At 41.3% G+C, this 15222-nt stretch overlaps 1 protein-coding gene across 6 annotated transcripts in view; it reads right to left on the bottom strand.

Moving 5' to 3' along the window:
• Ube4b (ubiquitination factor E4B) overlaps positions 1–15222 on the bottom strand; it is a 115387-nt gene that overhangs the window by 14312 nt on the left and 85853 nt on the right. For all 6 annotated transcript variants that reach the window (XM_078025245.1, XM_021732851.3, XM_005334764.5 and 3 more), the window contains 6 exons: positions 14286–14385; positions 12800–12927; positions 11502–11600; positions 10446–10681; positions 3146–3272; positions 907–1051 (listed from right to left, as the gene is read on the bottom strand). In XM_078025245.1, the coding sequence (XP_077881371.1) occupies positions 907–1051; positions 3146–3272; positions 10446–10681; positions 11502–11600; positions 12800–12927; positions 14286–14385 (835 nt within the window). The remainder of the gene's footprint in view (positions 1–906; positions 1052–3145; positions 3273–10445; positions 10682–11501; positions 11601–12799; positions 12928–14285; positions 14386–15222) is intronic.

Raw genomic sequence — 15222 nt, 5'->3', positions numbered from 1 at the left:
TCTTATACCAAACTCCACTATGCTTAAAATTCTAACCAAAACCCTCCCTGAGAAATGCTAACCCAGCAGCAAGAGTGGAGGCAGAGAAGCCTGAGGCTGAGAGCAGGAGGGACCCTCACTCAGAGGTTGCAGAGATGAGCAGGAGCAGCCAGGGAGGTGGGAGGTAGCACCTAACTTCAAAGTCAAAGAAAATTATTTCTGAAATAGTGATTATTAGGGACTATTTGTGTCCCCTTTCATCCACTAAACAGAAAAATCAATAGTATCCGTTGTCTTAAGCAGACAGGAAGCAGTACCCACTGTGCGGCAGGAGGACCCCTTATAAAGCAGTTATTTGGAACTAACCCATGTCTGAAGTCACCAGCAGCTGTCAAGGGCCCAGTAACTGACCCAGGAACCACTGAAATGGCCGCAATCATATCAGGAGGGGACAGTGTACTGTTACCAGCACAGTGTGAAACTTGGCAAACAAGTATTCTTTCTTTCTATTAATAACTAAATATAAAAACTAAGATTGATTCAAAGAAAACCTCCACAAGAAACCTGAGTGATTTAGTTGTCTGGAGAAGACTATATGAACAAATCGAATTCTTGTCCAGAGACAGAAATCTAGAGATTCATTTCCTAGTCACTTCCATAAATCTTAATATACTGACAATAAAAGCTTGTCTCTAAGAAGTGCTTCAAAATTAAAAAGGCAGAGAAGGTTTTGAAGATGCACTGTGAAAAGCTTCTCAACTCATTTTTTAGTTTTCTCCTAGGGTACAATTTCATGGAACCCACGGAAAGGAAAATCCTGGCAGTGAGGCTTGGGGTCACCTGACAGCCCGAGAGGCCACCCTAAGCAGAGCACCTCTGTGTCCAAGGCGGACTGCAGCCTCTAAGGGCCCAGGACTGTGTACTCACCCGCGGCAACTGGGCCCACTGTTCTTTGTTTTTCATCTCTTCTTGCACCTCGTGGATCCGCTTCAGGGACTCCAGACTTTCATCCAGCAAGAATGTCGTGTCGTTTATCAGCATGTTTATATAGCGAACAAACTGCTTCCCAGAACTGAAAAGGAATGAGATGGAGCATGCTCATTAAGTCCAGCAGGTTCCAGAGAAAGCGTAGCTCCCTCCACCGAGTGCTGAGCTCGCCACCTGTGAGTCTGCGGCATGGGCACAGCTCAGGGACAGTGAAGTCCAAGTACTACCAAGCCTCTCTTTTTAGATTCCATTATACTTTTTAATTAATCCTGATAAGCTCATTTTAGTGGCATCCTGGAGCACTGTGAATGGCTCATGAGAGCCAACTTATGAATTTTGTGAGCTGCTTCCCTTGAAATCTTAAACTCAACAACAGAGGACACATTCACACCAGCAAATGCTGCCATCTCCCTCTAGAGAGCAGGTTTACCAGCTTGCCCTGGCTCATGTGCTCAGTGTCTTTAAGTAGAGAAGACACTCTTTTAGACTAGAAATGGAAATGTGCTCACACTCACCATAGTATAAGGAAAGCACAAATAATCACCTGTACAGAGCAGACAAGAGAACTGACAAAGTCATTCCTCGTCACAAAAAAGACATACTGAAGAAAAGTTGGACCTTATGATACTGTTATGGCAAGACACAAACTTGCTTTACAGAACCTGAAGCTTCCAGGCAAAGGACTGTTCTGCAGACCATGTTCCAACAAAGAGAGGAACTAGTTGGTCAATGAAATAGCTGGCCTGCCTGTTAAGATGGCAACTGCCAGATGAGCAAAGAAAACAGAAGCTTCACTTCAGGGCCTACGACTGTGCAAATCAGTGGATAGGAGGCCCCATCTCAGGACTGTGGTGAGTCCAGAGCATGTACTCCCAGTGAGCATCATGCTGATTAAGCCAGGAGCCGTCTCCTCTTTAAGCTCACACCAGGCTTTTGTTGGAATATAACTGACTACAAGAGCAGTTCATGGAAATAATGAATTCACTTAATCTCTTCTGGAAAGTTACCCAACTAATGGTTACTCAGCTGGTAATACATGCACTACTGCCTGCTCACTCAGGTAACAAGGGGTATCAAGACTTGATCAAAGATTTAAAACAAGGGTTACAAAAGACCCAAGTAGGTGGGATACATTTTCTTTTGAAGTTCAGCAATTCAACATCTTCACCTATCTTCTTTTTCTTTTTTTAGTTATAGATGGTCACAATACTTCATTTATTTGTTTGTTTGTTTTTATGTTTTGCGGAGGATCAAATCCAGTGCCTCACATGTGCTAGGTAAGCACTTTACCACTGAGCCACAGATGCAGCACCCTTCACTTATCTTTTTAAAGCACTGACAGATAACTTAGATGGAATTTCTACTGCCTGGATTTAAGAAATTCAGGACCCCCCCCACCAACATTTATTTTGAACCAGAGAAACTGAACCCAAGAACATTTTACCATTGAGCCAAATCCCCAGTCCTTTTAATTAATTTATTTTTTAGTTGTAGATGGACACAATCTTTATTTTACTTATTTATTTTTATGTGGTGCTGAAGATCGAACCCAGGGCCTCACACATGAGAGATGAGTGTTCTACCTCTGAGCCATAACCCTAGCTCCCCTTTTTGAGACAGGGTCTGGCTAAGTTGCTTAGGGTCTTACTAAGTTCTTGGCTGAGGCTGGCCTCAAACTTGTAATCTTCCTGCTAGACTCCTGAGTCACTGGGATTACATGTGTACCACCACACTTGATGAAAAGTCCTTAACCAAGGTTTAGGGCCTTACTACTGAGAATGACACCTCTAATGACATCCCTATCCTGCTTCTAAATCTAAAGCCTTCCTAACATTTCTGACTCCAAAGCTTGACATCATATTCAAGAATACAGTATGATCTTTCTTCATTCTACCTTCAGTATGCTCTGTAATCAGAGAAATATCAAAAAACACTGAACACATACAAATTTATATGTGTTTCTTTATGTAAACTGCTCCCAAAAGATGTTGACAAATCCAGAACTCAGCATTACCTTGTAAGTGCAGACAGGTAGATAAGTCTACCCACATCGAATAGCACCTGGGATAAAATGAGGCTGAAACCAGCAGCCAACAGCAACCCAACTGTGAAAGCTTTTCAGCTGCAGCCCTGTGATTTGCAAGAGAGCAAGCTGTGACATCAGGGGCCCAATACTCACTTGAATTCCTCCATAAAGGTGCCATGGTGAGCTATGTTTTGCCAAAGGCTTTTAAAAATGGTGCTAATGTGATAGCGAATCGTGAACTTGTCATAGAACTCACTGGTGGCTCCAGTATGCTCAACATCTACAGAAGAAAAACAAAAGATTAAGTAACACGTCCTTTCTCATCTTTCCAAATGCAGTTACTGCCACAACAATAACATGGAGGGATAGATCTGCAGAATCAGAGATGTGGTAAAATCTTGCCTATATTTTGCATGTAAGCAAGAAAGAGATTATAAGCTGGTCTTTTTTAAAAAAATATTTATTTTTTAGAAGTAGTTAAAAACAATACCTTTATTTTATTTATGTATGCTGAGGATGGAACCCAGGGTCTCGCACATGCCAGATGAGTGCTCTACCACTAAGCCCACAACCCCAGCCCTATAAGCTGGTCTTAAAGACAAAAGTTTCACAATAAAGGTCTGGCAATAAGAGGATATTTAAGAAATGGGCTAGGGAAACAGGCATCATTCAGATGGTTATCTAATCATCAATGACCAAAAACTGAATTATCATACCCCCAATTTTAAATTAGAAATTTAAAATTAGAAATTCCATAGCACTTCAAATGCACATCCCAAGTGGAAAATTGGGATAAATTTTATTGAAGGACACGCACCTATTAAAGGTGCCTATTATTTTATATATATTTTGTTTCAGGCACATTTTCTTTTACTCTTTTTTTTCGGGGGGGGGGGTGGGTACTAGGGATTGAACTCAGGGGCACTTGACCACTGAGCCACATCCCCTGCTCAATTTTGTATTTATTTAGAGACAGGGTCTCAATGATTTGCTTAGTGCCTCACTTTTGCTGAGGCTGGCTCTGAACTTGCGATCCTTCTGTCCCAGCCTCCTGAGCCACTGGGATTACAGGTATGTACTTCTTTGGTGTGTGTGTGGGGGGGGGGGGGCGCGCCTGGGGACTGAACCCAGGGACACTTTACCACTGAGCCACATTCCTTGCCCTTTGAATTTTTTATTTGGAGACAGGGCCTAAATTGCTTAGGGCTAAATTGTTGAGGCTGAACTCAAGCTTGGGTCTCAGCCTCCCAAGATGCTGGGATTACAGGCATGCATCAATGCTGGCTATGTGCATTTCCAAGATAAAGTAGAGAAAAACACAGTTAATCCTTCATGTACTCATTGTTCATTTACCATTTATCAACATCCCTGGATCTATTAAAATGGAACAAAAATCAAACTTGATTATATAAGTCAAGGGCAAACCACTTCAGCCTGAGAAATTCCAGAATTCATTACAAATTTTAAAAAGGGGACTGTGTCAGGTCCCCTAACTCAACAAAGACATTATAAAAAAAAGTAAATTAAATTAAGTTACCATTTTTAACCTATCAAATTGGCAGACATTACAAAAATGACAAGACGGAGCGGAGGAGAGGATCTAGGGACACAGGACAGTGTACATGCTGGTGAGTGAATGGTGACACGAACCCTCTAAAGGCAACTGGCAAAACAGCATAGACCATCAACATTCTGCTGACCCACAAATTCTACTTAAAGGAAATGCACACAAGCAGTTCAAAGACTGACTTCTAAGGACATGAAGGAGGTTCTCCCCCGCACCCCATGGAATAGGCCTTGAGCTTGCTAGGCAAGTGCTCTATCACCAAGCTACCCCCCAGCCCCAGGGCAAAATACCATTTTTTTAAAAAAATATTTATTTTCTAGTTGTAGGTGGACACAATACCTTTATTTTATTTTATTTAATATGGTAATGAGGATCAAATCCAGTGCTTCATGCATGCTAGGTGAGTGCTTTACCTCTGAGCCACAACTCCAGCCCAAAGAATCATTTTTATTAAAGAACAAATATAAATAATCCAAATGTCAAAGGGAGACTATGAAAAACTAATATATCATAATATATTAATAAGTGAAAACTGAAGACAATCAAACAAAACTATGGTTTGAGTTCAATAACATTTAAGCCCAATCATGTTTTAAATTCCTTCATTTATATGTGGTGCTGAGAATCAAGCTCAGGGCCTCACACACCTGAGGCAAGCTCTCTACCCCCGAGCCATGACCCCAGGCCCCCAAAAGACATTTCTTAGTATTAAAGTGGAACATTAAAAATATTGCTAAAAAGAAAATGTCTACACACTGGTCTTCACTAGTGCCATTTTATTGTGGAAAAGTGTGGCCAAAAGTATGGAGAAGTGATTTAAGCAGAGCCCGCAAGAGACACATGGGGGCTGGCACAGGGCCTCTACCATCTAAGACTGCCTCTACTGTCTGGAATCTATTTCAAAGAAACAGAGGCTAAGCAACTATCCCTTAATTATCACCCAGCAACATACTTCTTTCAGTATTTTTTTATTTATTCCTATATTTCCCTTACAATCATACCAGCCAAAGCTCTAATTCCCAAGTTCTAGGAGTCTTTAAGTGACCTTGACTCCTGTTGACTTCAAGATCTTCATCCTGAGCCTCTTGTAGGTTTTCTTGTTCTTTCTTGATAACATTGCCACCAAGGCCTCAAGTCCTTCACATCTGCTGTCCCCTTTGCCTGCCACACTGTGGCTGAGAACTTACAGCTTCTGCTTCTCTCTCTCTCTTTTTAATATTTTTTTTAGTTGTAGATGGACACATATCTTTATTTTATTTATTTACTTTTATGTGGTGCTTGCATGTGAGGCAAGCGCTCTACCGCTGAGCCACAACCCCAGCCTTGTCTCATTTTTAATGTCCCTCCAAAATCATCTTCTCAGAGACCTTCCCAGGCTCCCACAGTAGCCCATCTCTTCCAATGCTGACTCCAGGTCTCTTCCTTATCTGTCCAGCATCTGCTTCCCAACAAGACTCTGATCTGAGGTGGCAGGGATGTGTTAAGCATCTGCTGAACCAGTGACAGAGTCCACTCTGGCCATGCTGGACTTACCATTCAGCTCTGCTTTGAGGAAGGGAAGAGTCTGGAAATAGGTCTTACTTTATCAATGTTCTTCCCAGTCCCCAGAGTTCTTTCTTAAGTTCAGACTATTGTGATACAATAACTACTCTTCTTTTAAAACTAATTTTATATTTGAAACAAAAATCAGAGCATAAGCATTTTCCAAGCTAGAAGACTCTCTGTGTGGCACCAAGGAGCTTATTCCATGGCTGGACCTGGCAGAGCAACTATGATTGACGCCTGAGAATCACACACCTTCAGGGCCCAGACCTCATCAGCAGCTCTTAACAGGGAATCCAAGGGGCCTGGGACAGGGTCTGTGAGGGCCACCTACAGGGCTCTTGGTGGCTGGGAGAACAGAAGAGTGGCAAGCACACCTGTGCTCAGTCCAACTGCTGAGGTTGCTGCCACTTGCTAGCTAATGACCTTCAGCAAGCTTCTTGATCTTTCTAAGCTTCAGTTTCCTCATTTGTTAAATGGAGATATTTATAGTGCCTCTCTTTAGGACTGCTATGCGGATTAAGTGAAAGGATTAGTGCATACTGGGTGAGTGCACTATTATTAGGTCAGGTATCATCTATCCCTTAGTACAGAGGTGGTCCAGGCCAGAGGGCACACTGCCCCACCACAAAGGGGAAAAGAGAGAACAACACCCACCCAGTGGCTCCTGGGAGACTGGCTGAGGGCTCACCAGTCCCATAGGCCAGAGACCCAGCCCTGGTACTCAAATGCCAACACACACACACTCTATCTTGGTGCATGATGACAGGCCCAGGATACTAAATAAGCAAGCACTAAATGCCTTTAACTATTTTTTTTGTATTTATTATTAAAAATATATGTTTACTGTAGAACTAAGAAGTTCAGATAATAAAAAAAGAAAAGGCAATAAAACTATTTGTAATTATTATTTGAAAAAAATTTAAACTTTATTAATTAATTTATTTTTATATGGTGCTGAGAATCAAACCCTGGGCCTTGCATGTGCAAGGTGAGCACTCTACCGCTGAGCCATAACCCTACACCCTTAAAATTTTTTTTTTAGTTGTTGATGGTCCTTTATTTTATTTATTTATGTACTTATTTATTTTTATGCAGTGCTGAGGATTGAACCCAGTGCCTCACATATGCTAGGCAAGCACTCTACCACTGTGCTATAAATCTGGCCCTCATAATTATTTTTTAGTTTAATTTTTAAAAGAATTTTAAAATATTTATTTATTCATTTATTTTTAAGAGAGAGAGAGAGAGAGAATTTTTTAATATTTATTTTTTAGTTTTTGGCAGGCATAACATCTTTGTTTGTATGTGGTGCTGAGGATCCAACCCGGGCCGCACGCATGCCAGGCGAACGCACTACCGCTTGAGCCACATCCCCAGCCCAATTTTATTTTTTTTTAGTTTTCAGCGGACACATCTTTATTTGTATGTGGTGCTGAGGATCGAACCTGGGCATGTCAGGTGAGCACGCTACCGCTTGAGCCACATCCCCAGCCCTTGGTTTAATTTTTAAAAATAGAAAATTATTCAGGGCTGGGAATTATAGCTAAGGCATTGTGTTCATTGCAACTGAAAATATTAAAAAAAAAACTATTCATAATTCTCTTTTTCAAAAATAACCAATTCATGGGCTGGGAATATAGCTCAGTTGGTACAGTGCTTGCCTTGCATGCCCTGGGTTCAATTCCCAGCACCACAAAAAATAAATAAATAAATAAACCAATTCACCATTATACCTTGATATATGTTCTTCCTGCTGTTTTGTATTACACATATTTGTACAAAAATGTGGGTGTTCTTTGTCATTACTTGGCATTTTCTTTACTTTTTGTTTACCCCTTGATGTGAATAGCACATTATTTTTCATTTCACTGCATTATAAATAATACTGTGGTGAACACTCTCATTGATTAATACAAATATACATTTAGAAGCATTCCTCTAGCATAAACTACTAGAAATTAAATTTACAAGTAGGAGGATATGCTGGTCATCCTGCTGTGGTCCCTCAGCTCTAAATCCTCTTTTCAGATTTGCTTTGAGATTCAAGGGCTGGGACTCCGCAGAAGTTTACCTTTGCTACTGGACCCTGTTTGGGTTGCCAGTAGGGGGTGCTTTTGGAGAACTGGAAAACTGAAGTAGAGACAAGGTTTTTGCTGTTCCTGTCAAGGTCAGTTCTCCATCCCAGCTCTCCAGCTATTAGCAACCTTGAACACCCTCAGAGATCCTCACATTGTTGAAACCCTTGTTCTCATAGCTAAGTTCTTTGATGGCTGCTTCCTGAACCTGTACCCCAGTGGTACTGTTTTGCTGAGTCAGTCCTCCAATATGTAGATCAGTTGCCTCCATTAAATTCTATTAAAGTTGTTGGTATAATTCTATTTTCCTGGCTAGTCCCTGACTTACATTAAGAAAAAAAGCCGGGGGGGGGGGGGGGGCTGGGGATTTGGCTCAAGCAGTAGTGCGCTCGCCTGGCGTGGGTGCAGCCTGGGTTCAGACCTCAGCACCACATCAAAAAAAAGATGTTGTGTCCACTGAAAATTAAAAAATTTAAAAAAAAAATAATAAGGCTCTTGGTGTGGACTACCAAACAGCCTTCCAGAAAGTCTTTTTTTCGTAGGTTGGGGACTATACCAGGGACACTATACCCCTTAGCTAAGTCTCCAGACCTTTATTTTTTATTGTTTTTGAAATTTTTGAGACTGGGTGTTCCAGTGTTACCCATGGTGGCCTCAAACTTGCTATCCACCTGCCTCAGGTTCAGTTACTGGGATTACAGGCCTGCACCATCTTTCACAGCTCAAAGGATTTACCAACTTACATTTTCATAAGTTTCACAGCACCGATTTTACACAGTGGTTACAGGGAGATAAAATAGGTTTTTGCACATTATTTCTCTGTAATTTCTAGCTTAAAAAATAAAGTTGGTAGGTAAAAAGAGGTATGTCATTATTATTTTAAGAAATGTTTACTTATTCAATTTCCTAAGCCTGCCATGTACAAGCATCACACAAGGTCCTATCCTGCATATACTCTTTGTACCTCAACGATCTGTGTTTGTTCCCACCAGGGCCAAGAGGTGAAGACAAGGACTTTCGCTAAATAAGGCTTTAACCCTGGGGTGTCCTCTGCTGTTAACAAAGAAAGGATACTGACCAGACATCCCTGGGTGGTGTGCTTGGCTTTAGATTTAAGAGGGTATAAGTAGAAAAGGAAGAAGGCAAGAGACTCTTACCAGATGCCACAAAATAATAGTGACAAAGGGAAAGGCACGTGGACAAATTCTTAGAGCTCTCTTAAGTGGAGACAGATGATGGCATGGCCCCAAGAGAGCAGGAACAGGTCTTGGTTGAAGGCAAGGATGACTGTCCAGGAGAATAGGGAACTTAAACTAGTTGCTGCTGGGATCAGTAAGGGGGCGTGCTCTTGGGCTGCCTGAGTTTCTTGTAATGGCATGGGGAGTGTGGTCTTCGAAATGCCAAAGACCTGCCAAGAATACGCTGAGGGCAACAGAAGATAAGAAAGCAAATAAGAATACTTGCTTCCTGAGAAATTCACAAACTGGCAGGAAACTGGTCCACTTGTACAAATTTGTGCCCTTGCCAGAGTAAAGATGAATAGGTCTCCTACATAACAGATCAAAAGTCAAATTAAAAATTCAAAAATTAAGAGTACAATTCAGCCAGAAGAGGGTGTCCTTGTGGAGTGTCTCAAGTTCTCTACTGTTTGCAGGATAACCCAGCACCAAGAACTGGGCCTGGCAAATGGTAGGTACCTGGTAAACTTCTCAAATTAATGAATGAGGGAAGGTTCCCAGAGGCTCTCAGAAATCCTGACTTCACTGGTTAGAGTGGGGTCAAGGATACTTTGTGTGTGTGTGTGTGTGTGTGTGTGTGTGTGTGTGGGTGTGTGTGTGGTGCTGGGGCTGGAACCCAGGGCCTTGTGCATGGTGGGCAAGAGATATACTCCATCTCTAAGGATGGGCATTTTTAACAAGATCACTATTTTTCCCACACTTTGGAAACTGAATTACAGGGAGGTGCTATAAAACCAATGCTGTTAAGATCACAGCTAAAATAAACCAGGAACTTTAACTCAGATTAAAAATAACCAACTTGGAGAACTGATACCAAACTAGGCCTGCTACATATCAGAGAATACGATGCAGAATGGTCAGTGTAATATTTCAAATGCTCTGCAAGAAAAAGAAGCAACAGCAAATGCTCCACATGCAGTAGGTTGGCAGGGTCTGAGGGGACCAATTTAGAGTAACTTCACTTACTGGCATAGGTGACCTTACCCAAGCCCGCTCTTCTGTGCTACAACACACACTCAGGAACCTACCTGTGTAGAATTTCATCAGGGAAGGTACCAGCAACTTGGTGGAGAGAGGATGGTTCTCAATCATTTCAAAAAACTTTTGGGTTCGTGGTTGAACAGCAGGATTGGTCATAAACATGACTTCTACCAGTTTGGCCACGAGGTATGGATTTCGGATGTAGTTCTGGTTGCACAACATCACAACAAGGAACATCACAATATCCTGAGTGCAGGGCTCATAAAGCACCTGAGGAGAGTATCTGAATAGAGGGAGGAAGGGCAAGAAGTGAGTCTATGGAATCAACTTGTGTCACTAGGGGTGAGGGATAAACAGGAGTAAAGACACTCAGTTCCCTTTAGCTTGCTAAGTTTAAAGTGGCTGTTACATTTTTTTTTCTTAAAATCATTTATACTAATTTTGGATTTTTCTATTTATTTTTTGTTTCTTGGGGTTGAACCCAGGAGTACTCTTTCACATCCCCATCCTTTTTTATTTTTGAGACAAGGTCTCACTGAATTGTTGAGTATTGCCTCAAACTTGAGATCCTCCTGCTTCAGCCTCTAGGAATGTCCTATCACACCAGGCTGAAAACTTTCATAATTTATGTTTTGTGACTGTTTATCTATGTATACTTTAATCATTCCCTGCCCCCATACTGAGTATACTACACTTACCATTTTGTCTTTTAAAAAATCTTTATGTTATTTATTTTTATGTGGTGCTAAGGATGGAACTCAGTGCCTCACATGTACTAGGCAAGTGCTCTACCACTGAGCCAAAGCCACAGCCCACTTTACTTTTTTTTTTTTTTTTTTAAAAGTTGTTGATGAACCTTTACTTTATTTATTTACTTATATGAGGTGCTAAGAATCTCTTGAGATGTTCATTACTGACTGGTATGGACCTGCTGATGCAGTGGTTGATTTATCTTTCCAGTCCCTAGGCAGTATTCTGTTAAAAACAGTCCCAAAAAATTTCAAGTTTAAACTGGACACCTGCAACATAATTCATAATATCACAAACAAATTAAGTATGCATAAAAACATATTAGAAATATATAACAAGTCAAAGTCACTTACTGTACAATAAAAAATAAAAATTCAGCAATATCTTCTACATAAAACTCAGGCAATGCTGCAAATACCTTGGGGACATCTGAATTTAAAGGCAGTGTTATGCTGTCAAAAAGAAAAGAAAAGCATAATTGGCAGAATGAAATCACAGCATACCAAATTCTGAGAAACACAACATTAGCATTAATTAAGGAATATTACATTACCATTAAATATATACTTTATTTTTTGGGAAAACCTTTCATTCTATAATACAACTATGTAAAAGTACAGAGGCGAAGACCACAACCAAAATGAACAGGGAATAATGAAGATACTGGTTATACACCAGGGGGTATGAAATGTTTCCCCTGATCTTGATATCTTGTTAAAATTAATGCAGTAGGGCTGGGGTTGTGGTTCAGTGGCATAGCGCTTGCCTAGCATGTGTAAGGCACTGGGTTCAATCCTCAGCACCACATAAAAATAAGTAAATAAAACAAAGAACTGCCAACAAATAAAAAAATATTTTAAAAAATTAATGCAGTAAATACAACGGGAAGGAAATTACAAGGACACATTTGGTGACATTTGTGTAACTCAAACTGTTTGAGCCAACAGAGCCACGAATGTATTTTACATAACATTTTTCTCCGGAAGAGAGGCTGGGCAAGTTTTATCACAATGGTGACACAGAGACTTTGTAATAACATAAAATAATAATAAATGAAATAAAAATAGCTATTGAGAGATTCTGGTTGATAACAAAGATGACTGATGCCATCTTGGCTTGCTCTCTGGACTAGGTGGACATTTTCCTGGACCTAGCACTTAGGAGGAGCTAACACCCTGCTATTGCCAGCATTTTGCTTCAAGTTTACAGATTTCTTTTTTTTTTTTCTTTCTTTCTTTTTTTTTGTAGTTGTAGGGGACAGAATGTCTTTATTTTTTTTATTTTTATGTGGTGCTAAGGACTGAACCCAGTACCTCACGCATGCTAGGCAAGTGCTCTGCCACCGAGCTATAGCCCCAGCCCTACAGATTTCTTTTCCCATTAATTAAAAATTTTATAGCAAACTTAAAAAAATATTGTCAAAGTTAAAGAAAAAAAAAGGTGCTGATGTTCACCTTCGGCTGTAACTAATTACAGGCAAAACACTTATTAATGTTGACCAATGTCACAGTCTGTGTAAAGATAATCTGCAGACTGGGTAGTGAATTCTTGGTAGAGTAAGGTTTTGACTTCAGTAACCACCTCTGCGAACAGTGAAGACGACACAGCCCAGACAAGTAGAGACGAGGCAAAGAGGAAAGAGCACACTCACTCGGGATATGCAGGGTCCAGGATGCGGAGCAGCAGCTGAATAAGAAGGCCATAAAAATTCAGACATCTTCTCAGGAAGCTCTCGTCAAGTAAGCCAGCGTCAGCACAGGCCTTGCACCGTACCAGTTTCTGTGGAAGTAGGTGTGCCCCCAGCCATACATTAGTCAGGAGCTGAGGCCTGCAGTGTGACTGGGCAGGGAATGGGACCAGGATGTGGGAAATCTAGGTTCTAGAGCTTGAAGAACTGCCTCTCTATCTAGCTACCGGTTGCTGGTTGTGCAGCAAAATCTTTCTTTTTCCTGAGAAAAACACAAGGTAGGCCATGCAAACCACTGAGCACAAAGTCCAGCTCACAGTTAGGGCTCAAGATTAGTTATTACAGAGTTGGAATAACGGGGTTAGGGGAGGGTTCGACAGGGAGGCCCTGCAGGTGTCAGGACAGTTAGTGGAAAAAGCCACACAAATCCACATCAGAACTCCAGCACCACCACTTGTGAGCTGCCCTCAGGCAAAATGCCTGTCCAAGAATACCATCCCTCCTCCAGGGACTTTTGTGAAAACACACATGCATGCGCACACTGACGCACAGATTTAAACAATTTAGTGACACCTCATCGAAACTCATCTGTGGACTGCTTCAGACCCCAGAGAGGCCCTGGTTTATGCTGCCTCTTGAAGTGGTCTAGTCTATTAGCAAATGAAACACTGAAATCTTAACATGTACCAGAAACCAAAGACAGGTTGATTCCACGTTTCATCCTATTTAGCATGTTAGCATGACCAGCTAACATTCAGATTTATAATCCAAATATGAGCATACAAAAAAAAAATGAATAAATTTGCTATTTAGTTTTCCCTATCCTAGGCTGGCCAGTATTCTTTTTCCTTCTTCAGTACTGAGAATTGAACCCAGGACTGTGCACATGCTAGGCCAGTGCCCCACCACTGGGCTACCTCCCTAGCCCTTTTTGAGACAGGGTCTCACTAATTTGCTGAGGCTGGCCTGGAACTGGCGATCTTCCTGCCTCAGGCTCCCTTGAAGCTGGGGTTATAGGCATGTGCAACAATGCCCGACCAGCACTCGTTTTTAGCTCAGTCTCACGAGCAGGAATATTTCCATCTATCTTCACGTTCCACACAACAGACTGTTTTCCATTAAAAATGAAGAGTGAGGTACAAAGGAAAGAGATCTTCCATTCCCACGGATCCTGCCTGTGCTGTGGAGGACCTGTGCGGAGGCAGCATGGCAGGGACACGAGGGAGGGAAAGTGCGAGGGCTGAACTGCAGGCGCATGTGCACGATCTGTAATTACATGTAGACATGTGAAAGGTATCAACATGTTTTAAAATGTCCTATTTTATCTTGAGGAAAAAGAATAATTAAGAAAAACCTAAGGACACTAAACTACTTACTGAAAACATATATTCTGGTAGGAAAATGACTATTATAAGGCTGGTCTATAATTATTCCAATTAACTATACAAACCTTAAGCTGAGTTTTACAGCGCTTCAGCATTTCTCGGTGTCTAGTTGCCAGCGGAGAATCTTTCCACTGGCTTTCATTATTTTTCAAATCTTCTACAGTTCTGAAATTAAAGATTAACGGTCAAATGAAAAAAAAAATGCATATCCATTTTCATCTATTCATTTTTACCATTTCACTGACTCTCAGACATATTTTTTTTAACATTTAAGTATATTTAAATTCACAGTTTTTTTTTTTTTTTTTTTTGTAGTGGGGATTGACCCCAGAGGTTCTCTACCACAGAGCCATATGCCCAGACTTTTTTCTGGTGGGGGTGCCAGGAATTGAACTCAGGGCGCTTGACCACTGGAGCCATATCCCCAGCCCTATTCTGTATTTTATTTAGAGAAAGGGTCGCACCGAGTTGCTAAGTACCTCGCCTTTGCTAAGGGTGGCTTTGAACTCGCAATCTTCTTGCCTCAGCCTCCTAAGCCACTGGGATTACAAGCGTGTGCCACCACGCCTGGCCACTGATGGCTTTGAAAATGGAGCATGGGGGTCATGAATCAAGGAGAGCAGGTGGCTTTCCTTGAGAAAAAGGCAACCTGAATTTAGAACTTTGGATTTTGGACTTCCATGACTATGGAAGAGAATTATTTTTGTTGTTTTATGCCAATAAGGTAAGATTGTGATTTGCTGCAGTAGCCATAAGAAATGAATATAATGACATATGTGGTTAACAGTGCCAGATCAGGTGACAGGGACGTGAGTTTCTACGACTACTATGGAGAAGCAGAGTCCTACAAGTTTCCCAATCATAATACAAGCTAAATTCACAACCTCCCTGGGGCTCCTAACTCTAAGTGAGGGCAAAGACTGGGACCCCAAGAGTTCAAATGGAGGAGTCTGGGCGAATGTGGTAACTTCAAGTACCCAAATATCTTAAGTCTGCTGTGGA

The sequence above is a fragment of the Ictidomys tridecemlineatus genome, chromosome 11, assembly GCF_052094955.1.
Source record: "Ictidomys tridecemlineatus isolate mIctTri1 chromosome 11, mIctTri1.hap1, whole genome shotgun sequence".
NCBI lineage: Eukaryota > Metazoa > Chordata > Mammalia > Rodentia > Sciuridae > Ictidomys > Ictidomys tridecemlineatus.
The sequence above is the reverse complement of the archived record's forward strand: the minus strand, read 5'-3'. Positions and strand labels throughout refer to the sequence as shown.